Source organism: Anarhichas minor, unplaced genomic scaffold (assembly GCF_050575085.1).
Source record: "Anarhichas minor isolate MPS153535 unplaced genomic scaffold, ASM5057508v1 ptg000040l, whole genome shotgun sequence".
Classification (NCBI taxonomy): domain Eukaryota; kingdom Metazoa; phylum Chordata; class Actinopteri; order Perciformes; family Anarhichadidae; genus Anarhichas; species Anarhichas minor.
In genome coordinates this window covers 4950830-4976086 of record NW_027466486.1, presented here as the reverse complement: position 1 = coordinate 4976086, position 25257 = coordinate 4950830, and the positions used below count along the sequence as shown (strand labels likewise).

The window sequence follows — 25257 nt, the reverse complement described above, 5'->3', positions numbered from 1 at the left end:
ACACAAAACCAAAACAAGCTGTATGCATGTACAGAGTGTATAAAAACAAGACTTTTGACAAAAAGTCTCCACTTAATGTCACTTACCCTCTTTTGACTGTAGCTTTCAACAGTGTCACATGGTTTACATCAACAGATGACATTTTCTTAGTTGTTATGGAACCGCTTATTAATTATTCTAAGGTCAGGAATAAACCGTCAAGCTCAAAAACACGACTGTACCTTGTGCTTGTACACTTTTATGTTGATGTGTTCTACATAACCATTTTTGTAACCTGTAACTTTTTTCACTTTTATCTTTACAGTTATTGAGCTGAAGCTCATACTTTTACTCACTGGAGATGAACCCTCCTGCCACTGAGGCAGTATATATGCACCTTTTGTGCATTCAGGTTTGTCTCTCATTGGCCATTAAGTTGTGAGTGATTTCCTAGCTGTTTTGCAGTCCTCTGTTTTCACAAAGGAAAGTCATATATTAACTCGCTCCCCTGTCCATTGGGAGGTCAAAGTCCCAGGTCAGCTACAGTCTTGCGCTTGCTCATCGACACTTCAGCAGGGCAGTTAAAGTTCAGACGGGAAAAATAGTACTCTTAAGTGTTTTCTACAGTGATTGTACATTAAAACGTGTTTAGATCACTGAAGTGCACTTTGGAAACTATAATGTGGAATTTAAAAACAATCCTTCAGGCCCGTCTCGCGTCCGAAGCTGCTTTAGGCCCGATGCCACAGTGCAGACTGAAGTCACAATGGGAGACATCACAGAGTCACAGCCTGTAAATGTTAGCTTTAGTTTCTTTTACATCAACAGTTTATCCATCTCTAATTGGAACATGGCCCCCCTCCCTGCTCTTTCTATCTAAACACATAGACATGCACGCGCACACTCGTACATCCAGATATAGTCACACAGTCGGGCATGCAAGTACACACCCAGTGGAATCATGGGAACATCTGGAGGAGCTCATCCAATGCACAGACAAACGTTTCCTGGAGAGCACCAAAAGAACCATCAGAGAGCCTTCAAACAGCCCGCCACTGCTAACAAAAACACACACACTCACACACACACCAACACACACACACACACACCTCTTGGCTGCAGAGGTAAAGGCCAGATCAGATGAGTGGAGGGAACAAAGAGCTTCTCTTTGCCCTCAAAAGTATTGCAGCACTTAAGGTTAACTCTCCGAGCACAAGGGCTGTCTTTCTTCTCAGCCAGTGTCTCTACACATCCTCATATTCACGCCGCCCTGCCAGGGTCCCGGGGCCCACCAGGACACAGAGAAAGCCAAGGGGCATAGGGAGCTTCTCGTGAAACAATTTCACTATGTCAGGGTCAGGCTGTCTGGCCTCTGACAAGCCCCCATGACACCCAGTGTGCACAAGATCAATACACTGCATGTGAATGTAGAGTAAACAGTGTTTTAGATGACATGAGATAAATTAGAAATTTTTTTTTTTTCTGGTCTTGCCTTTCATCCATACTAAGAAAGCATATTTTCTGACCACCAAAACGGCATACTTACAAAAGCGCTGTTCGTCAGTGGGAGAATTTGAAACTGTTACTCTCACAGTGTAATGTCGACAGGAAAAAATACTTTTTCAAATTGTTAAGTTATGATTCTCATAACTTTTCATTATGACTGTAATTGTACAGTCACAATAGAGGTTTTGTCTGACATTATCTAAATATTTTGAAAAACAAAAACCAAAGTAGTAAAATCATACATTTGCCTCAAAGGGCTTCAACAGAGACATATTGCATATTATTCCAACTTCCTCGGTACTATCGCTCAATGACACAGCTAGTTGCAGAAGACATTGCAAAATGTAATTTAAGATACATGATTTTGTCAGGTCAGTGACATGTTTGAACTAGAGTCTCCACAAAAGTCTCAACCCTGCCTTCTTTCCTTTTCCTCCATCTCTCTAATTCTCTGTCAGACGCGACAGAAAAACACAGTTTATCATTATCGCCCCCTCTCACCTGAGACCTCACCTCTTGTCTCCCCCTCCTGTCTGCTTCCTGACACCCCCTCCCTCCACCCGCTCGGCCCTTTCACCCTTCCTCTCCCCTGCCACTACCCATCCCTTCACACGTTCTCTCCTCCCCTCCCTCCCCCTCCTCACCTCCCTACCACCTAGTGAGCACATTTCCTTACTCCCTCCCTGCCAACAAAGGGGGAAAAAAAAGCTTTTACTCATTAGCGGATGACCCTTGCCCCTAGGCCACATTTTAAGAGGCTCTACTTGACTCCTGACATGGCCGTCAGCAATCAAAACATGTGCGTTCAGTGCGTATAGACCTGTGTATTGATGCTTGGCTCGATGTGTGTGTGACAGCAGTCTGACAGGAGACAGACAGGTTCACTAACTACTGCACAACCTCTGTGGTGGTTCCTCTGTCCCCGGGCCGGACGCTGGCGGTGGTTACCCACGATGGAGATGGATCGCTCTCTCTTTTGTACTCCTCATGTGGCCCCGTTTGCAGGAGCCCCATTAGCTTTATCACCGATGTGTGTGTTTACTCATTGGGAAAGGTGAAGGGTTTGGGCATAGCGTGTCAGAGTCAGTGCTTAATCGTGTTGATGCTTTTCTAATTGCTCGCAGAAGTTGGATGTGGTAAGCTTGTTTAAGATCCGATGTGTTTGTGTTTCTAATTTCGCCGACAGGATGTAAACACACATACGTTGTTTATCTCTCTCGCTCTCTCTCTCTCTCTCTCTCTCTCTCACCAACACACATATACACATTCTGCTTGACATATACACATTCTGCTTTTTTTTTTTGTCTTTATACACACTCGATTTTTTTGTAAGATAACAGAATTGCAGTGAGTCAACCTGAAAATGTGACCCGAGGCTCTCTTCTGCCCCGGTCAGTCCTTTAATGAGGAAGCTGACAGCATATTCCCTAGGGCAGGGTGCTGCTACTGTAGTAATAGCCCTTCATTGCTGACAGATTCATGCACACTCCTCGTTTGATGTGGCTTCTGCTTCAACCTCGGCTCGTCTGCTTTTGGAAAGTTTTCTTCCAACGAAAACAGAGCTTTTCAAAGGACAGCAACCAAGCAATTAAGGTCCTCTTTAAGCTGTTTTACTGTGTGGTAATGTGACATATACCTCTGTGTGTCTCTGACACTAATATAGACATGTCTGCTCCTAATATGGCAACACAAGGCTGGTATACTGTTGCCGTTGAATTTTGCAAACAAAATATGATTCAGATAATCAATAACAACATTTCAAACCACTTTGAAGGCAATCTTTTATATTTGAAACAGAACCAAAACAAGAAGAGGAATATAACATTTCACTTAGCTTTAGGGACTGTAGAAAAGGAGGAGAGGGTTCAGGAGAAAATGGAGGGTTGTGTATTTTTTTCTTTTTGCCGAAGGGAAGGTAGTCTGGAGATTTTGAGAGAGCAAGGGAGCGTCTTTTAACCTTTTCTCATACCAGATTCATTCTTACCATGTGAGATTTATTGTAAATTAAATTTAAAAAAATAAAGAAGAAGATACACCACTTTTGATATTTAACAGGCTGCTCTTATATGAAGGCTGTCTGGAAAGACTTCCAGCCATGTGACTCAGGTTGTCATTTAAATGAACTGAGGGACAGTCAGACATTTGATCTCATAAATATCTATATTTTGACGCCGGGAGCCGTCTTTTGCAAGTGCGGTTAACATTAACGTTGTCACATGTGGTTACAGTTGTGAAACATGGCAGCTAGCTTTAGGCAACAAAACTAGATGGTAAAGAAAAAACATCATGGTTAGCCTTAAAGTAAGTACCCTTGTTACAAAACAAAAGCTATGGACGTAACGTCATAACGTCAAGTGACACAACGTCAAGTGACGTCACAATGTCGTCAGTAAAAATCACATAACCTTTGGTTTCAAACAGGACGTGAACGTCGATCCTCAGAGTAGAAGTGTTGGTTTGAATCCCCTATGCTTCCTTCTTGCCCTTAGTGGGCTTCTCGCTCTGAGTGTCTAATAATGACGCAAATGGGTTTTCATTGCAGTTAGTTGAAAGCCTGGTGCGTCTCATACAGACGCTAAAGGGTGCCCTGTGAGTCTGTATCGAGATGCCGATGGCCGCTGCCCAAGCGGCGATATTTTATACCAGGCTGAATTCATTTATATTTGTTTTATATATAAGTGAAATCCACGCTCAGAGTCACACAGGGCCAAAGCTGGACGGATACGGAGGAAGTTGTTGGTGGAAGTCTTGCCGGGGGCCTGTCCTCCCCCAGTCCACCACCAAACCCCTGTGTTTGGACAGGGTTTATTTTCAGCCTCTGCGTTGATGTTAAACACGAAAGCCCACAACATTGAGCGCTGAGCAGCAACGGTGACATGTGGCCACCAGACTCCTTCAGAGCTTTTTCTACTCACTCCACCTCCTTTACATTTACCACCCCCCCCCCGCCCTCCGCTGCTCCTGCTGTTCTTCTGAAAACATCGGGTCCCATGGCATGAGCAAACATGCTTGGCCATCCTTCCTGTGAACCTGCAGAATGGTAGGACCCCCCTCTTCGCGAGGCCCACCCCGACCTCCTCTCAGTGTAACTAAGAACTGGTGAGACAACAAACCTTGAAGTTTGGTTTTCTTTGACCTTTGAAAGGTATTTTAATGGCCCTATCTCCCCACGATTGAAATATTTGGTTGGGCAGGGTACTTTTATCTCTGTGAAGTGGAAAACAGCTAATCCTGCTTGAATAGGCTACCCTCTAGTGTTTAAAGTCATTATGGCTCAAACCGAGGCCTTTAACGTCTCTTTCCACATAAACTAGGATTAATCACAGCTCAGTTAGTGCCGTGTTTTCACATCAAAGTTGCATCACGAAAATGTCAGAACATTATAACCTGCTGCTGGCTTAAGAGAACCCCAAATGATTAAAACAATCTAAATCAGTCACTTACACAATGTGTATTTCGACATGCGGGAACAATACGCATATAGCTATTGATTATATTAGATCGGTTTTATTAGTTCCCTTCAGATGCAGACAAATACATGAGGCAAATTTCACAACGTTGTTTTTTTCTTCGCCTGAGCCTTGCCTCACCTTCAGCCTCCATAGCTTTATAAGTGTTTGCCTGACGATTATTTTCCAAACATAGCTGTTTACTCATATCCAAAATAGACTGAGAGGTTCTTTCTCCTCTGTCAGTGCAGAGTGGGGTATTTGTAATGTAGTCAGTCATTTGAGGGGGTAAAGGTCTAGCAGAACATTAACATCACATGTACATCTACAGAAGAGTTAAAACTCTCGTCTCTCTCCTGCACACTGACCTTAGCCAGTGAGGGGCAAGCAAAGAAATGACCTGTTACCTTTCTTTGTGCCTGGCAGCACATAAGGTCGAAGCAAAGATGAAAAAATAAATACTAGTGAGAAAAATAACAATTGTGAGAGAAAGATGAGAAAGAATGACATATCGTGGCACATAGAAAATAATGTTAAAGGGTCTGTTTACACAAATTAAACAAAAAAACATGCTCTCTCGGTTACTCCTATTTGTGTCTTACCATGCAAATAATATTACTTTCATTTGCCCAGATTTTGAGATATCCGCCAGTGAGAATTTCATCAAATTGTTTGTATTAACAATAAAATGAACTGATGTGTGCAATGTTAAAGGCGTCACTGGTGGTGACAAACCTACCGATATCTTCCTGCTCTGCAGTCTCCTACACCACAGAACTTCTTGCCGCCTTTTGTTTCTTTGTTTTTTGTTTTCTGGTCCACAAGCTCATCCCCCTCTTATCGACCTTGTTTTCTCGACCCTCTCTTGTTTTTAGCAAAAAAATGTCTGATAAACCCACTATTTTACCTGCCCAGCAGCAAACAGACATCGTCTTATGCAGCTTTAGTGTCTTGAAGGACGCGTTGTGTGTCCAATTGGCCAAAATAATTTATTTTGAATGAAAAGAGAGCTTCTGTCCTGCATGTAATATGTGCACTGGGTTCAAAAGAGTTCAAATGTATGTCAACGGCATTCAGTACGAATGAATAAACATTACTAAGATGTCATATATGTGAGAAAACTCCACGGAGAGAAGTTTGCATGCTCACTGTGCTGTGTTTGCTCTGGTCAGTCTCCCATGGACGCTGGACGGCTGTGTCACACAATCGAGCCTCAACTCTCAAACCAGGTGATGACAGCATTATTGTAGTTAGGTCCCCGAAGGGTAATGGTCAGTGTGTTAAAACGTTATATAGGCCCTGACGGTCGGGAAGTGAGAAAGGGCTCTTTTCACCTGCTCTGCTCTCACAGTCTCTGGAACCACCACACTCCCATGGTTGTGTGAGGTCTTTGTCGAGCTCTTCATTTGTCTCCCTTGCCGCTGATAGCGGAATACAGTAAATATTTTAGAGAGTTATTGCCGGGATCGGATTAATTGCTTGCAGTCTTGAGTTTCTCCAATGCGTCCTTTGTTCCGGGAGAAGTCACACAACATTAACAAGCTGTCAAGCTGTGAACTGACATAGTTTGTCTCAGTGACTCGTTGTTGGTTCGCCTCAACATTCACTGTGAGTGTGAACCAGAGTGCGTTTCATTCAAGACTACACGCACTTGTAGTCTGTGAATTTCCATGTCCTGGAAGTTGAGTGTGTATTGTGTGTGAGGCAGAAAGAGAATAGGAGGACACAGTGACAATGAAGTGGCTTGAGAGTAAGAAAGGGGGGAGTAATGGAGCTTGACTAAACCAAACGCTTGTACATAAATTGACATGTGCAATTAGGGAGATGTACACAGTCCCCCTGGTCTGTTTAAGATCTGGAATAGTTTCCTAACAGCTTCAAGATGCCCTGTTTTGGCTTTGGTTTCAAATCTAAATCGGGTTTGACCTTGTTGAATAATAGTGCTGGTGAAGTTCCCTCTGTTCTCTTTGGCTGAAGTCCAACTCCGTACATGACGGCAGACACAGAACAAGGTTTGTCTCAGCTGGAATCTGATGAATGGTGGATGAAATTTTGACCTAAACTTGAATTCCTAACATTGGATTTTGCAAGGTGGTCATAAACACTTTTGGTTTCCTGTTTATATGGCGTATAAAGATGGAGGGGGCATTAAAAAGTGGAGGAGCTGAGGGTTTTGCTAGCATTGGCCTGGAACATCTCAGAAAGAAATGTTTTGGGCAGCTCTTGCTGTTTTCTTCTCTTTCTTTTTGTCTTTATCTTGCTTTTGTTTCTGCCTTCTCTGCATCATCTTTCATTAAAGTAACTACCCAACCTTTGTCAGCGGCTATTAGCACTGAACTCCAGACTGGCATCTCATGGGTTAAAGACAGCTGCCAACATCTGTAGCTGTGGTTAGCTTTTAATTGTGAGGCCTAGCAAGTGAGCGAGCAGCATGGTGGAGAGGGGGCTGGCAGGCCTGCATATTTCAGCCGAGTGTTCACAGAGCAGCTTTCCGGCCAGCCATGTGGACTCAATGATGGCGTCCAGGGGTGTGCTGTGCTCCTATGAAATATTAAATCTGCTCGGCCCCCAAGTGTGGACAGACCACCTGCAAGCAAGCGTGGCGTGCGGCGAGCCCTGAGATCAGATGTCCCTTAGCAACACGCATGCACAAACACACAGATGTATCCATGAGAAAAATTATACTCGCCAATGTCCCCACACGGGATAAACCTGTAGGTCTGCACATGCTTACACTAATGGACATAAACACATACAACAGAAAAAAAACACTGAGAACATGGAAACACTCAAACTGATGTGGGATGTGGGAGGAGAGATTCTTATAAAAACATATTTCCTGCGTGTGATAAAAAGAATGATTAGCAGTGGAAGTTTTGTATGCATGATGCTTCTCTGATATATAGCTGTAAAGCCACGGTGAGGTGGAAAGGTTAAATTCACATATATTTAGCTCAAATGAACAATGGATACAATCAGCGAAAGCAGTGAACAATGATGAAGAAGAAGAAGAAGAACGAGAAAACACATCTTGGAACTTTCAGAGTCCAAAAAGAAACTTAATCCTACTTCGAAAAAGCAGCCAAGAGGACGACGGGTGCTTGTCGACTGCCGTCCTCTTCAGGGCCTTGTTCATTTACACGTTGTGCAGTCGGTCCTAAGCCTCTCCTCTGCTCCCCCGAGGCATCTCTGCCTGCCCAGATGTGCAGCTGTTTTTGTGCAGCAGCAACAAAAACAGCTGGCCTGGCCTCCACATCCTGAAAATGAACAGAGGGGGTCGCCATTCTCCAGATATACAGCTCTTGAGGAAGGAACTGACTGCCTCAGATAATCAGATTTCACTCACAACAGGTTCAAGAACAGTTTATTTTCTTCATCCTACACTGTTGGACCATTGAAAGAAGCAAAAGCTAAATTACACTGTTTGTAACGATGTGGCAAGTGGTGTTTTTTAGGGACTTGTGTAATTGTGTAAACTTTTAATAATCCATCTGATTTTCCACCTCAGGTTCAGGATTCAGTATTGACTGGAAATATCCTAATCCATACCGTACAGCTGATGAACTTCTTATGTTGGTGAGAATGAAGTCTAACTGAAAGCATTTAAAGAGGCCAGACAAAAGTGGATAAATATCATATTCAGCATCATTTTTATGGGCTAATCACATACCAAACCACATAAAGTGTTTTGACAAAACAAACAGATTGATGCATTACAAGAAACAGGCCCTAAACTTGCCTTGTTGCTTTAATATGATAACTGAATCCTCTAAATTACTTAATTCCTATATGTTATAATAAGAAGAATAGAAGAAGAAGAAGAAGAAGAAGAAGAAGAAGAAGAAGAAGAAGAAGAAGAAGAAGAAGAAGAATGGTGATAATAATAATAAAAATAATAATAATACCAGATACCTTGTCTTTGATTTTGAGTATAGTATGTATGTATTAACAAAACATCAAAAAAAATCTAAACATTAAGAATGTCACAGTAACCAAATAGCATTTCAAAAATAAAAAAAAGTAATTGAATCTTTTTTACATGTTCCAACTATCTGAATTCGTAAATTAGATTCGTAAATGTCAATCTAACCTTAATAATAGCAACTCGTGCCTCTTACAGTACCTACTGGCCATTCCACAGACACTACTGACCTCCTGTGGTCACTTTGTGTCAAGGATTCTTTCAAAATAAATGTTGTCTTGCTATGTGTCCATTTCTTGTTAGAGGGTGCCTAACCTGGAGACAGCTGCACACAACACAAGGGATCCAGATGAGCTATTGCAAGGTTACAGTAAAATAAATAGGTTTATGGGTGTTTTATGACTTTCCATAGGCCGTACCGTGTGTTGTAGCAGACGTTTATGCTGAGTGGACAGATTTTACCAGAGCAGCTGTTCATAACATGATGTTGTCATTGACTGAGTCACATCCAATGCTGTTGCTAACAAGCTGCAGTGAGACATAAAATATGCATATATATCATCAGCGCACCAACCAAAAATCACAATGCTGCATTGACATTATTGCCAAACACTGATCGTTTTATCTCCGGTTTATTCATGGTTCTGACCTCTGAACACCACCAACAAGTAAACATCATTTAGTAATAACCGCCAACTTCCATATACTAAAGTACTTAAGTTCAGATTTGAAGTTCTACTTGAGCATCATCATTTTATGCAACTTTATACTTCTATCCACTTACATTTCAGAGGCAAATATTGTACTTTTTACTCCACAATATATTTAACAGCCTTAGATAGTTTTTTTGCAGTTTCAGCTCATTGTTATAAAACATAAATCAACTAATAAATGACAATGCATTATCATAGATTAAGCTACCCACCAGTATATAAAGTAATATAAACTAACCCTGCTTTAACATTAAAGTGATTAACACATAAATGCATCACTAATCATAGTACAAATATGTAATATACATAATTCTGAAATGGGCCATTCTGCATAATGACAACTTTTACTTTGGTTATATATTTGGTTGCTAAAACTTTTGGAGTTTTATCTGTAGGTGCTTTTTTACTATTTCAGCTATTTCAGCTATTTCGTCACCCTGTTGCTAATATTGTAGCATTAAGTCACTGATGCATTACATTGCTAACTGTTATGTATTTTACTTGGACTTTATGTTGTACTTTCCATGTTGACTTAATGTAAATCTTTCACTAATGATACTTTGTTTCTAATTGGCAGCTTTTTAGTTTATACTTTTGTAAATTCAGTTTTCTTGTGTCTGAATCCTAATTCTTTTTTACAACCCTTTTGGTTTAACTCTTGTTTAAAGTGTCATCAATCATCTTTCTGTGGTGAGTAATCACTATCACATTTCGATGTCCAATACCGTTTTCACAGTTGCATGCTTCCACTGAAGCAAACACATCATTCAAAACTATATAAACTCTACTAAAATGATATTTCCACATCACAACTCTACACGCAAACACTAAATAAATAGCTCTTTCCACATGCCAACTGCACACACACTGACATACTAAAACACTATTATCTACAGTCTTTGGCAGTATCATGCTGCAAATACAATGACAACCATTGTTGTGCACTCCATAGAGCAAACCTGAATCCTTTTGGTAGTGTTGAAGCTCTGTGGTGTTTGAATGGCAGGGTTTAGCAAACAACACACACAGGATTTGGATCGGTTTTGAATCATGTGTCTAGCTGTGAGCTGCATTATGATGTTGTGCTTTATGTCACCACAAAAATAATGAGGAGGTATCTCACGTATCAAAACGAGCTTCTTACCGATGCCCCAAACCACAAAAATACACTTTGAGCTAGTAGCTGCTATTTTTGTAAGACAGACACGTAGGAATCATATTTGCATTTGATAAAATGTCTTCTTCCAAAATGATACTCTCTGTTTACTATTATGAATAAGACAACTAAGGCCTCGGTCACGAGGTGGCAGTAGAGGCCTACTGGCATTTTACCATCTACCCTTAAAACGGCAGAGCCTGCCTGTGCACCTGCTTTCTCTGGGCCAAATGTACATAAAGTACGCTGCCTGCAGGGAAAAAGACAACTGGGCATTTTATGAGGTGTGAAAGTCAACGAGGCCAACTGTTTCCCAAAGGTCCTGACAATATCACAAACGCAGTGTGGTCCTGCAGGCTTATACTTTGAGGACATCATTTTGAAATTCATGAAACAGTCTGGTTGCATGTGTACTCTGCATGCTCTGTTTTATATGGCATGCTATATTAAAAGGCAAAACCCTGCAGGAGGACCATTCATTGCTGCTGAAACATGCAGACATTGACTTGCCCTTGGAATGTATTTGTGAATGAACCGAGGCAGAGGAGCTCTATCTCCCTCTCTCTCCTCATTTGGATAAATGTCACGGATTACTAACAGGCGAATCAGTGTGTTTTTGTTTTTTTTTGGTCATTCAAGAGGAGGTAAGACTGTCGTTTTGTTGCCTTGGAGACTACAAATTAAAAGCATCACGCAGTACCTTCTTGTCCACTCCCAATCAGAGGGTTCAGTCGCTGCTGTCGTCATCGTGACTGGGGCTCGAGTCACCTGCGCTCTGATTGGCTCCCGCTGATAATGAGCTGCCATTGAGAATTTCTGGCCTGTGCAGAGAGGAGGTGTGTCTCCGGCTGAACAAGCACACGCCTCTCGCTTAAATACGCAACACGGCTGAGGTGATGAGCAGAGGCACCAAATTGCGGAGCTGCGCCTTGTACTCAGACTCGTAACACAGTTACTTTAGGTTTACGTAAGCGTGCTTGTGCTGCCTTGGAGAGAACAAAAAAAAAAAAAAAAAAAATACCAAGTCGGAGAACTTAGAGAGAAGTCCGCTGCTGTAATTAGATCCCCTAATCAGCAGAATTGACAGCAGGTGTGAATTCATGTCTGTATTTTCCCCGCAGATATACTGGTGAGTACTCGCATCTTTTCCCACTTTTGTTTGTGAGCAGCAGTGTGCGTGACAGAAATTAGCCCACTAAGTCAGGAATCAAACACTACTTTTGTTTGCACCTGACGGGTAAGGACAATGAAGTACTGTATATGCGCTTTTGTGTTTGCTTGGTGAATTCCCTCAGCAGCGGACACCTTTTTTGTTACACCCACGCTTGTTTCCTTTTGAGATTCTCCGGTGTTGCCCTTGAGATTGGAAATGTCATGACACACTGATTTTGTGGGAAGGAAAGAAAATTCTAGGTCTCACATTTATTTTATTTTTGAGCAAATGGTATTCCAGCTTGATTAACGTTGCTGCATGTGCCAATTCAGAAAAGTTACCGTGATCACACTGTATCAGCTATTCAATTATTTATTTTTTTACCTCGCAGCATGCAGGCTTACTTTGCTGTATCCTAAAACATTTGACTGAACTAAGATGCTGCTTTCCCTCTTTGGTGTTTAATGCTGCAGGTGCAGTGCAATTGGAGAAGCACGGCTGCAGTCTGCTCCTCCAATTACTTATCGGTGACATTTTTCAAAATATCCATCTGGCAATCAGCACCCTAACTGGTTGATTTACTTCTTGACACAGGAATACGGAGTGCATCTTGGGAGCCGTTCTCTTATCTGTCGACTGTTTTCCTGTCTGTAGAGAGGAGAGGATGTGCAATTAGCTTTGAAACATTTGTTTTGCGAACACTGTTCAAACCTCAGCAGGCTTCTGGCTGTCTCTACCAGGAAGTTCAGAGTCGACCTCTTTACTGTAACCACACTTCGCTCTCGTCTGTGCTTAACTTACAGTAGATCTATGCTCCTCTGTTCTGTGATTGCTACTGCTATGATAAATATGAAAACGGGCCTTTTTTTTTTTATTTCAAAGGGATAACTAGAAATGTTTGAGCGTTGTTTTGATTTGGATCTGTGTGCCGCAGGTTCCACTAAACCCTTTAAATGTCTGCACTGTGGCTTTTGCTCTGTGTGAATAGGAAGACATTTTTCTCACAACAATAGCAGTATCTCACCTAACGGGAGTATGTAGAAACCTTGGTGCATGCTGCTAGACGTATAAGGTTTAGATTTGCCCATCCCATCATTAAGATAAGGCAGTGGAGTGGTAACTGATCCATGTGTTTTCAGTGGCAGACTCGACTCAAAGGAATCTGGATACAACCCATTCATTCCAGCACACGACTCGGGGGGTCTTACTCGGTCCCCGCACCACCCACATACCTACAGAGCTGAATGACTCGGCTGGTGGAGCTTTCAGCAGCTTTGCCCTGTAGCCACACAGGCTGAGATTTATGATAGTAGTAGTAAGAACTGTGGGGTGCCAGAGGGGAAACGATGTTGATAGCACAAGATGCATATTCCCCTCTTGTGCTTTGAGGTTGTTGCGAAGGCCAGTTGGGCTCCTGTCAGCACCACTACACTGGAGCTAGCATGGCCGTGGCCTTTTTTTCATAGTCTTGAGACAGGTGGATGAACCGGTGTCATGCTTATTTAATGACTGTCAGTCGTTGGGCATCTTGACCTTATTTGTTTTATAGATGAAGATGTAGAGCCAGTGTCGGATGGAGTTACTGACCGTAAGAACTAACTCTGTTAAAATGTGACTTCTGCCTACTATTGCTTAAATGGCTGTGGCATGAAAGGAGAGCTACTGGGAGTTATGGTCACTTATAATAAAGGGTAGGTCGATGTTTTACAAAGCAGGAGACGACGTTGTCTTCTCATGTAGGGTGATTAAAAAAAAAAATAAAATAAAAATGTACTGGAAAGGATCATAAATTATTTTTTCCTGCAACTTAATTGCAAAATACTCACGGGCTGCAATAAACAGTTGTTTTCATCATTGATAAATGTGCAATTAATCACGGTCAAAGACGACGTTTCCAAATTGCTCGTTTAGTTTGATCAACGTTTCAATATCGAAGACTGCAAACCACTAAATATTCACACCTGAATATTTCAATTTTCAATCCTAAAATCTTGTAATCCTTCATACATGTGTTGTGGAAGCACCCCACATGACTGACTGTGTCTTGTACCTGCTGTCCATCTGTGCCGTGGCATTAGGAAGCTGGCAGGAACAGGTATGCGCTATCTTGACTGGGTCAGGAAGTAAAGAGGTTACAATCAGTGGAGGCCATTTGACAGAACATGTGACCGCCAGATGTATGCTCTTGATGAAGACTCTAACTACATGTGGTCCTTGATGATCTCATGTACAGATTGCTTACTTATAGAGCACTTAAAAACAAGTCTCTAGGAATCAAGTATTCCACTCTGTGAGAGGGACTCGCTGTTCAGCTCTTCTGCTTGACACTAGAAGCGGTGAGGGATGTGACTGTAATCCTTGTATGTTTGTTTCCTCCCAGGTTGACTTGTTACTTGTGCACCCCCACTTCCTCCTCATTGTGCCCCTTTATGTTTTATTAGGCCGATGTTCTGTTATTCTTAGGCGAGCAGGATGTTTATACGATCCCCGACCAGAAATATGACTGGCAAGGCCTGAGTGTTTATCTTTCTTTCCCTTCCCTCCCTCGCTTCCCTTGCTCAGGTCTTCACTGTCACTGTTCAGCCCTCCGTCCCCACCTCTGCTGCTTTTTTGCATGCCTGCCTCACCCTCTCTGCATCCCACTTAAAGATGAAATTAGTTCAAGAGCAGCCCCAGCTGACATTATGTTTTCCATGTCAAACCTTGCGTATCCTTCAAGCCTCCCTTTTTTATTTTTGGGTATCCGTGTATTGTTTCGGCCAAGTACGCCGCGTAGTCTTAACTACTATACGGTGATTCAGCCCAAAGCTTTTAAATTTTCTCATTTATAGTGCCGCCCCTACACCCTGTTGTGATGTCAGTGTTTCCTCATGCAAGAGATGAGGGATGTGTGTAAATGTAGGGATGGAAAAAGTGATTGATGAATGCCATTGCTGTAGGGGTTAATGATCTTCTGGCTGTGAGTGACTCATGTCACGTGATTCTCTCCTCCTCAGGATGAATCTGTATAAAATATGCCTCTTTATTGAGTCTATATGACTACAATGGCTGTATTTCAGAAGAGAACATTAAAGTGACCAACAATTCTTCAAAGAGTTGTAGATGCACAATGTGGAAGCCTTAAAAATCCTGCAGGTTTTATATAGAAATCAATGACTGGATCCCTAATCTCCATAGATTAAGAGAGACTCCTTTAGTTCTTGTTCAGTTTAAAGTGAGACTTATTGAATGTTGCATGTATATAGCTGCACGAGTAAAGTGTTAAAATGCTAAACTGTAGAGCAGCACAAGTGGAGAAGCGTCTATCACGTTTGCTCACATTTGCCACCATTAAACTGCTGGTCGGACCAGATTTGATTGTTTATGAATTAAAGAGAATATGATTTCTTCTTTCAAAGGTTACATAGTCTTGCTTTTTAACAAAATGAAAGCTTAATTTATTTGTCCGTCACAGTTTGCTGTAATGTAAACTGAACTTCCATGTTCAGTGTTAAAAACAAAAAAAAAAAAAACTAACAGTAAACCTATTTATAAAGAACCTCATGAAGAGTATTCTCAGTATGGAGTTTTGTATGAGTCATAAATGCGGACAAAAATACCTAACTGTGTTCTACTTGGAAATTCCAGAGACAATTTCATAATGTAATTGCAGATGATAACCGTAGAAAAACTGAAAATACTTCATCATTTGAATGTTAAACGGACTTTGAAGCAAGATGTTTTGATGGATTAATAAGACTGGTGAATTGTGAAATTAATTCTGTGGAACACATGTTTACATAATCACCTTATTTTAAAACCATGTTTTAATCGCTACAAATTCTAAACCATTCTGCCGGCTTCAAATATATATATATATATATATTTTTTTTTTTTTTTTTTTTTTTTTAAAGGTTAATTAAAAGTAGGTCGATCTCTTCCCCCAAAAAAACCCAAGTCCACTAAACCAGATGGTGTGAGTGAGCCTCTTGTTTAGCGTTTTCTTTGTTGCACATAGCTGGTGACCACACAAACCACAAGCCTTTGGCCACTGACCACAAGGCACCAGTCTTTAAATAGAGCGTGAGAAGGCCGCGCAGCATCATGTCTCAAGACAGAGTCTATGTCAGTCCTGGGATCTGCTTCACATCATTCTTTAAAGCTTTACTGCGATAATGCTGGATAGCGAATGCTCTGAACATGGATAAACAACCGCTTGTTACTTTAATCTAAAATGGAAAGTTTGGCCTCGCTTTGATGGAACGGAGTGCATCATGTTCCACCCCAGTCAAATACCACAGCACGCCCCCAGCACGCTCTCACAATGACTGTGTTCTCTGGTTGCTAGTGCAAGAGAACATCCTCCTGTATTCAGAAACGGCCACCTTATGCAAGCCACATCATGAGCGGTGCAGCTTTGCAGTGCACTAGCATACAGAGCAAGAAGTGGATCCGTGGTGTGTTGTGGTCAAGATGTGCAGAGTATAAACAAAGCTGTCTTAACGTGCAGCGAAAAACAGTCCCGACTTTCAAGCTTTGACTGTGTATGAATATGAACAGCTTGACGGATGTGGTGGTTGTTGTTTTTCTTTTCAATTAAGAATCGGTCCCCTTGTATATTTAACTTGTACTTTAAAAGGTTGTGCGTACTGTACATTTTCTCTTGGGATGTCAGGCTCTCCCCATGATCACCATTGTGCTGTATCTGATCGCACAACCTATTTTTTTTTTTTTTTTTTTTTTTTTTCTGTCAACCCTGCAGCCCAGTGTTTGTGCCCGGCCGAGATATGACTGAGGTGATGATCAACAGCACCCCCATGGAGGACATGAGGCTCAGCCCCAGCAAGGACAGACTCTCCTTCCAGGTAGGACACACACACACACACATGCACGTACGTATGACAATGAAACATCACTTCCATCCCAATTCCCTATACCTGTACATTTCTATTTTAAAACATTACAAAAACAAATGTACAGCCCTTATTTTTCATACTGTATGTTGGAGGTTACAGTTGGTCACAACATAAAAAAACAGAGGGTTTGTGTTAGGCTGCAGTATATTAGTTTCCAAACACAACAATCAACCCTGCAGATTCAGAGAGATGAGAGAAGCAGCCATCAGGTGGTCTTGACAAGGTGTTGCCAGCGGCTTTGTTACACTGTCGGCTCAACGGGGCCGTCTTGGAAACAAAACTACTTAAACACACAGCCGCTTGTTTATTCTACTGTCACATTTGTATCTAGGGTGAAATAAGAATTAAAGGGCCCTATGTTAATACTTAAACCATTTTATTGGAGAAGATGATGAAGCTGATTAAATCAAGACCATTTATGATTCTGACCAGGAAGTTGGCCTAATGGTTAGTAAAGCTGCATCTTAACTGGTGGGCCAGAGTTACTGCTGGTCACCAGCAGAAAATAGTCTAAATGAAGTTTCACCCGCTGAGGCTTTTACAACTTGCAGGGCTAAAAGGCCATTTCCTTTTTAAAGACAATTTATTTAAATTATCATTTATTAATATGAAAGCTGTGCATTCCTATATTCATAAACTTAATACAGTAGCCTATTGCCATGCTGTAGGTAGAAGTAGGCTCTGAGAGGATGCACTGACCCAAAGGAAAAGCTGGCTTCCCCTCAACACAGTTCACACCCCAGCTGTGAGTCTGTCTGAGAGGATGAGAGCAGCGGATGAGGGGGGGAGCAGGGGAGAAAAGAAGGCTGCCACTTCTCCACTCTTTCCATCCCCACTCTGTATTTCCTCACCGTGGCCTTATGCCCAAGGTCCCAGCCTCTGCTTGGAGAAGCACTGTATGAAGCAACGATGTAGCCGCCAGTCACTTCCTCCATTCTGTGTGCCGCCCGGGGGCTTTGACACAAATTGCGTGACCATTAAATTCCAGCTGCACCTATAAAAGGTATTGGAATGACTTTGACCTATATAGAGAAGGGAGAGCAAATGGTTACTGATTTATTGAATTATCAACTCAAAAGGCAATGTCATGATTCAGGCGTATAGTGTGCACCCACCGCGCAGCCGAGAAGATCCTAAAATAGCTCATGTTGTGCCGCCTGGCTGATGCGTTGTCGCTTCCTGCCACTGGAAGTGAAACAAGTTCTGACATGTTGGCCAGGGGTCCAAAGGCAAGGTCATTTACTGCCCAACTCCCCTTGGTGCTGACGCACATGTGAGGATTGGTGATGCAAGCCAGGAAATAGATGCACGCAGGCATTAGACGTGAACAGACACGCACTCGCATATAATCACACCACTTGGCGTGGTTCTATATGCAGCTGTTTTGGAGAATGTAAAAGTCGCAGAAATACACGTGCATCCTTTTCATAACCTGACGAATTGTCCCATCCAGAAGCCATATTTATAGCTTTTTATCGTTTTCCTCCTTTCTCATCTGTCTCCGATGGAATTCATGGAGACTTGGACACAGCTGGATCCCCTCTATCTCTTCTCGTCTCAGTCGCTCTCCTGCCTCGTCTAATGCTTTCTTTCCACTCGGCTCTCTGCCCAGACAGCGACATAGCCCCCCCCCCCCCCCTCTTCCCAATGTCTTGGAAGTGAAATATGCAGGTCTAAAAATATTCATCCACTTTATCCAAACAACAGCAAAAAAATGCTGTTGTTGGACCAGGAGTGGCAGGCTTTTTCCCCTGGGCCATTTCTCTGGTTCCTGAGAACAGGGAGTCTGAGGTTGATGTCCAATCTTGCCAGGACAGGGAACGCATGTAATCCCTCTTGTCAGAATGTCTCTCATGCCATTCAGTTTAGATCCAAACATTTGAATGTTGCACGCTGCGTTTGAGCAGAGATTTTAGTCTGGATATGCAGATAATGCGGCTGATTTCATGTTCTTTCCTAAACCTTCTTTCTCTAACTCCATCTCTACAGGAATATAACATTTTCAGCACTAAATGCTGCCTGTTGAAGGGATGGATGTTTTTATTTAAACCTTTCACCCATTTTGTGTTTTACTGTTGAATTGAAATGTCCTGATAATGCTCTTGTATAATCTTCCGAGTAGTGGGTGATGTGGTACTGGATGAGTTTGTAAGCAGCTACAAGCTGGTTGGCACGATGCCCTCCTGAGCATTTGGATTAAACATGATGCAGCGTTTACTTTAAGTCTCACTAGACATGCCTCATTCACCCATACACAGCCACTGATGTCTTGTGCAATCTGTTTTTGAGTGAGCACCTATGTGGAAAGCTAGCTTGGCTGTTGGAGGAATGTAGGCTGGGCAAGAGCAGGTATGCCACTGGGATTTTAAGCAATGTCTCAGATGTTTAGTCTTCACATCACTTCCTTCACAGTTGTTTAGCCTTGTAGTGGTGCCTGCAACACTTCTACAAGACTAAGTTCTGGTGTCCCGGAGCCTACTGCACACTTGGCACTGTTCAGAAATATGCTCACGAATCATTTCTTGTCTCACAACAGCGGACAGCTGAATCTCCTAGCTGGAAACGGCATGGTAATGCGTCAAGTGTATGACTCAAGGAAAGATTAATAGCCAGTATTTCACCCTTGTCTTTCCTCCTCAGATCTTCCCAGACCCCTCTGACTTTGACCGTTGCTGTAAGCTCAAAGATCGTCTGCCGTCCATCGTGGTTGAGCCGACAGAGGGAGAAGTCGAGAGCGGGGAGCTTCGCTGGCCTCCAGAGGAGTTTCTGGTCAGTGAGGAGGAGGAGGAGGAGGAAGAAGAAGAAGAAGAGGAGGAGCAGAAAAATGGCAGCATCCAAAACGGACAGCCAACACAGAATTCTCAGCACTAAAGTCTGTGATGCAGCGCCCATACTCCCTTGTTTCCGCTTTCTCTCTGATGGACTCTCCGCTTCCCACACTGGTTACACTGCACCTCAGCACTGGCAGACACGCGTTCAGTGTCTCTTGATGCCGTCTTGTTGCCCTTGACATCAAAGCAATACACACAGGCAACACACTTTCTCACACAATAATTGATCCACCTGGACTGCAAACCTGCCAAATCCCACTTGAAAAGAACAGACGCACACACACCTGCAACCTCCACTCATTTCCTTCCATGCCTACCACCGTGTGTGTCTCGGCCTAGACCGGATGTCCTGTTGGACAGCGGCAGTTCAGTGCTCCATGGACAGCTCTTAAACTGCAGGAGGCCAACATTCTACTCTGTACTTTACTCCAAAATGGCTGGCGTCATGACCCCAGAGACTTTGTACTCTCATACAGAACTACTGTGGTGCCCTTGGGGATTATCGCCTACAGTAACACTGTCCATACTTGTGCTCGGTTTCTGGATTTATGTTTATTATTGTGATCGCCACTGCTGTCTATAGATGTCCGTTTCTGAGAAGTGAATGTTTTGTGATTTGTCTGTTTTTGAGAAGTGGGTGTTTTGTGTAAAATGTTACCAGGATCCCAACCCTCTTGTCTAAAAGATGATTTGACTTTTACGTCAGGCATTCACAGTTAAAAGGCAACCTGGAATCATTTTAGAGAAATAAACCAGCATGTCCTGCTATGCTTGTACATACATTCATTGTACAAAGGCTTGTTGTGCAGTGAGGGCAACGTGATGTGATCCTCTCATCACATTGACCTCCTGTGAGCCGTGTGACAAACTACTTGGTTGACAAAGCAAAATAGTCCGACATTGACAACCTAATCTGACAAAAGCAGGTTTACTGTTCCATTGGGAAAAGCTGAGTTAAGGACTGCAAATTGTATTTTTTTTTGAAAAAGCAGTTGATGAAGCAATGTACAGACCCAACGAAGGATGTGTAAATACTTGTTCCCAATGAGCCGACCCCTGAGGCCTTCTAGTGCGCTGATCTCGTGTGTACTATAGGTTTGGTTTACTTTTTAGAGAGACAGTGGGAACTAAGTCTTTCCTCGTCTTCCTTTTTCTTTTTGAAAACGGCCATACTTTTGACACAAATAAGGTTATATCTGACAGTATTAAAAAAATACTCTTTCATAATAAAATTAGTCGGGACATTTGCCGTAAGCTGTTTATTAGAAATTGTATTCGTTCTCTGGTAGCAATGTCTGTTTGATTTGTTTGTTTGCAATTTCAGAAGTCGGTGTTCTTTTGTTCACTCTTTAAATCGTCTTGTCGGTCTTTGTAGCAAATATTTCCCTTTTGTGTACACGATATGAAATCCTGTTGTACAAGCTTGATTGAGATGTGTTTGTTTTTGTAAATTCTCATTTGAGTGGCATTAGGGCTGTGTACAGAACATCTCTCTTTCTCCTGTCCCACATTGTTTTTGTAAAGCTCAGGGAGATTAGCCGCCATCTTTCTCTTGTTTTTTGTATTTAGACCACTTTTCTCTGACTATTGCAGAGGCTGTAAATAAACATTTGAATTTGCTATCCAACTGTGACTCTACTGTGAGAATAATTGACTGAAGATTTATTGCCATTTTATGGTACAAGATGAAGTGAATGAGTCTTTTACAGGGCTAATCCTTCAGTGCATTTAAAGTGTTTTCAAGAGACTTTACTTCTGTTTTTACTTTCAATTTGATTTATGTGAAGCCCCCCCCCCCCCCCCTCTCTCTTTTCCCCTCTCACTTCTTCAGTGGTTACAGAAAAGCAGCTTAACTTCCTGCTCCGCATCTCACGCACAGAGAATCTCTCTACGAATAGAGATCTGTGTATCAAATGCCTATATGTAGAAGCGAGAACAGGCCACATGCTACTTCCTGTCTTCAACTTGCACACACAATCCGACTCCTAGCTAAATCTATTTACTGAGCACCGAAGAGCTTTCATTTCCAGCTTCTTTATAACGTCGTATTTTTTAAATATTTGAAAGAAGCTATTCAGCATTATGGAGAACATTGGTTTGACCTACCAATCTTTTGGAGCTTTTTTTTTTTCTTTTTTTTTTTAATACAATAACTGAAATATTGAGGATAGTACAAGGTAATAAAGTCTGTGGAAACAACTCACGTTCTACCCATAAACACTCACCACAATGATACAAGACTAATAAAATGTGGTCGAGTGGAAAAGCTCTAATGGGGAACTGGGGCATTCACAGGAATAAACGGAAGGCTTTCTGGTCACTGTTGCAATGGAAACTTCTCGGGTGATTTGCTGCTTTGTACTGTATTAGTGACCCGATAGGTCAAGTTTGATTGCTAAGTACCCGGAACAGTCCATCAGAGTTGCTTAGGTAGGGCCTTTGGAGGGCCAAGAGCCTGACAGATTGTGCGTGGTGGTGCTCTCAGGGCCTTGTAGTCACTTCCTGAAAGGGGAACAATGAACTGACATTCTATCCTGCTTCCTTCTTCCTGGAAAAAAAAATAGAGCATAAAGAGTTATTAATAGCCCCCAGCTGGTAATGGTGGTCAGCAGCAGAGTGTGTTTGGCCCAGGGAGCCGGTGAGAGCCTTCAGAAAAGAATTGTCCTTTGTCCCTCTCTTTAAAAACTGCTCCTAGATCTCAGTGGAAAATGTCATGAGATCACGGAAAGAAGTAATTCTAAGAAGTTTAAAAAAGGAACAACTGCAGTCCTTGAACAAGCATCCAGCTACGCAACCATGTGACGTCAGTCAGACACCTCTGAACTTTGCGTTGTCTTTCAAATATTGTTGGGAGGAATAGTGGGAAAGCAATAAACTTCAGTTTTAATAAAAGTGGTCCTGTGATTCTGGGGCTTAGGGAGATATGGAAGGAAGGCACTGAAGCAGCTTATAGCATTGACATTTGAGCCGCCCTTATCCTCTCAACTGATTATAGTAGGGAACCTTTGCAATAAAATAAATGTATTGCCATCATCTCATTTCCAACTCTCAGAGAGATCTCACTTTAAAGGCCCTGGAGACCTATTTTCTCAATCAGCTTCTAATGAATGATGGGGTCCTGCATCAAAACATTTTCTGCAGTCTTTTATTCTGTGCTTTTCTCACTGGTTTGAAGTTTGGAAAAAGGTACTGTGACAAACATTCATGCACCAAACAGGACTTAGCAACATGTGAATCATAATGCAGTTGTGGGATATGTTGTCACTATAAAAAACTGCTAAGCTAACTCGCTACTGCCTTCAGTTGCATATTTACTGTATTTCATATTCAGTGAAATACAATGTATTTCATATTAAGTGTGGAATCTATCTCCTTATCTAACTCTCTGCAATAAAGCGAATGAGGACGTTTCCCGAAATATCCAACTATTAATAAATAACCCTTAAAGATGCTTTTCCCAATAACTTTGGATGATTTAGACATCGCTATTTTACGTTACACAAAACATGTTAAGATTTTAAATAAACTTTTCAGGGGTTTAATCTCATTTTGTGTGAACATGCCCTCATGTTTTTGTGATTTTCTGAGTGCAGATTTTAATCATTTTATCTTTTGTGTGAAAGATTTTTTTTTTTCCTATCAACCACTCTGCTGGTGGTCAGAGGTGACAGCATTCATTTTGCAAACAGTGGGATGAGTGAGAGTCACTCAGTGACATAGGGGAATGGAGTGTGTCTGGCACACCACTGTCGGCGTGAGACACAGTATCTTTAAAAGTGTGTGTGGGAGCGTGTGTGCCTAGCTATGTATTAAAACTGTTGTGAGAGCCCTCTGAGTGAAGTCACTGATAGCTCTTCTAGCTCATTCTTGGAATTCTTTCCAATGGAAACAATCCCATCGCTGATCCCACTGTGTCAGCAGACTCTGACCTGCCAGCCCCTGAGTTCTCCCTGACTCCCAACTATAGTCCACATTAACGCTGTTTCACAGTCACCCCCTCTACACACAAACTCACACCATGTACCCATTACATGACCCCTCCGTCTTCAATCTGGTATGTCATGAGGAGAGAAATAATGCTTATCCAGTGAACTCTACGTTCACTCCCCCTCTTCACTTTTTTTTTTCTCCAATGTCGTTGTTTTCTTGTTCTTTCTATTTTTCGCTCTCCCAGACCTTTATCCCATTCTGTTGTTTCAGCAAGTTTCCCATACTTACATGACAGTAGAAATGTACTCTGCATTCCCACAGTGCCGGTTATGTAAGTTAACATTTCATTATAAACAGCGCCCCTGTTCTTATAACCTTGCTATTTCAGTGCTGCAACCTTATTGTATAAGCCACCAAGGTTTATGTGTTTGTGCAAAGCTTGCAAAGGGGCACGTGTGCGTGGAGGTTTCATGTATAACCGTGTCTGTTATTATGATGAGTATGTGCGTAAGGGAAAGATTCTTTTCCCATGGTTCCTCAAGTGTGAGAAGAAAGTAGAGCTCTCAGGACATGAGGCAAAAACTCGAGCTAGTTATTTATAACCTGTCTGGAGACGGCCCACCAAGCGTAGACACATATCTGGCACTGTCAACAAGGGAAGAGCTAGAATAAGATACGCTGAGAGGCACACAACAAGGAGGGAAGATAAAAGGTGACGGGGTCAGGGAAGGAAAATTATGGATGTCGAGGAGGTAAAAGAACTGCATGAAATGGATATATCACAGGTTAGAGACCGGTCGTCTCTCTTGGTGGCCAACTTAGATAACACTTGAGATGAGATAAGGCTAAATGCAACCATAGCAAAAATGACACTTGGGAACTTGCTTAGTGTCACTACCCTCATAAAATTTAACAAGTGTACTTTCCATATGACACTACAAACAGTATGGATGGAATGAAATGGAAAAAGAGAAATGCATGAGACCTCTAGAAGTCACTTTGTTGCAATCTGTCGTTTTCCAGAATCTGGTTTAAGTTGATGTTTTTAGGACTTTTTAGCTTTATTGCCCAGTTTAAAACATTTATTATAAAAGTAATCAAATGTAATAAGTTAATTGCTTTTCCCAAAGTAATTAAAATAGCTACATTACATAAATTTTAACAGCGTAACTAGTGATCTTCTTCCCAACACTGGCCATGCGATACACCAATCGAGAACAGAGGACCGCAAAGTAGTGATTGCTATTCAAAACAAAGCCTCTACAACATCCAAATTAATCAGAGTCAAGCATACTCCAGACTCTGCCAAACTGCTGCACGTCAGCAGACCAGCCTTTGAAAACAACACATATTTGGACAGACAAGTCTCAGCACCCAGGGACCTATTCTCTATTTAACAGGGTGATGTAGGGTGCATCTCCATCTCATCCTCAAGCCTTTAAAGCTGTGATCAATACAAGTCTGCTGGCGTCCACACTATACTGTAGTTGTGTGTTAACATGCTAAGCCACCGGCCGCTGCTCTTCTATAGGCTGTTGTTGATATAATAGACATCTTATGACCCTGCCACTTTAATCCTTTATTGCTTAGAGACCACGATGGAAAAATGGAGAAAAGAAAGAGGAAATAGGATCAAGACGGAGATAGCACAGAGAAATCAAGATGCAAAACTGGAATTACAGTGTCGTGTTACAGGTGTGAGGTCGGGACATGTTTTAAATGT

The 25257-nt window shown here is 42.0% G+C and overlaps 1 protein-coding gene across 1 annotated transcript; it reads left to right on the top strand.

Annotated features, from left to right (window-relative positions):
* Positions 1-11252: 11252 nt before the first annotated feature.
* lbh (LBH regulator of WNT signaling pathway) lies at positions 11253-21231 on the top strand. Its single transcript, XM_076108577.1, has 3 exons — positions 11253-11854; positions 16620-16722; positions 19414-21231. Exons 1-3 carry the CDS (start codon positions 11826-11828, stop codon positions 19642-19644), a joined length of 363 nt encoding a protein of 120 aa, XP_075964692.1. The 5' UTR covers positions 11253-11825; the 3' UTR covers positions 19645-21231.
* The last annotated feature ends 4026 nt before the right edge of the window (positions 21232-25257 follow it).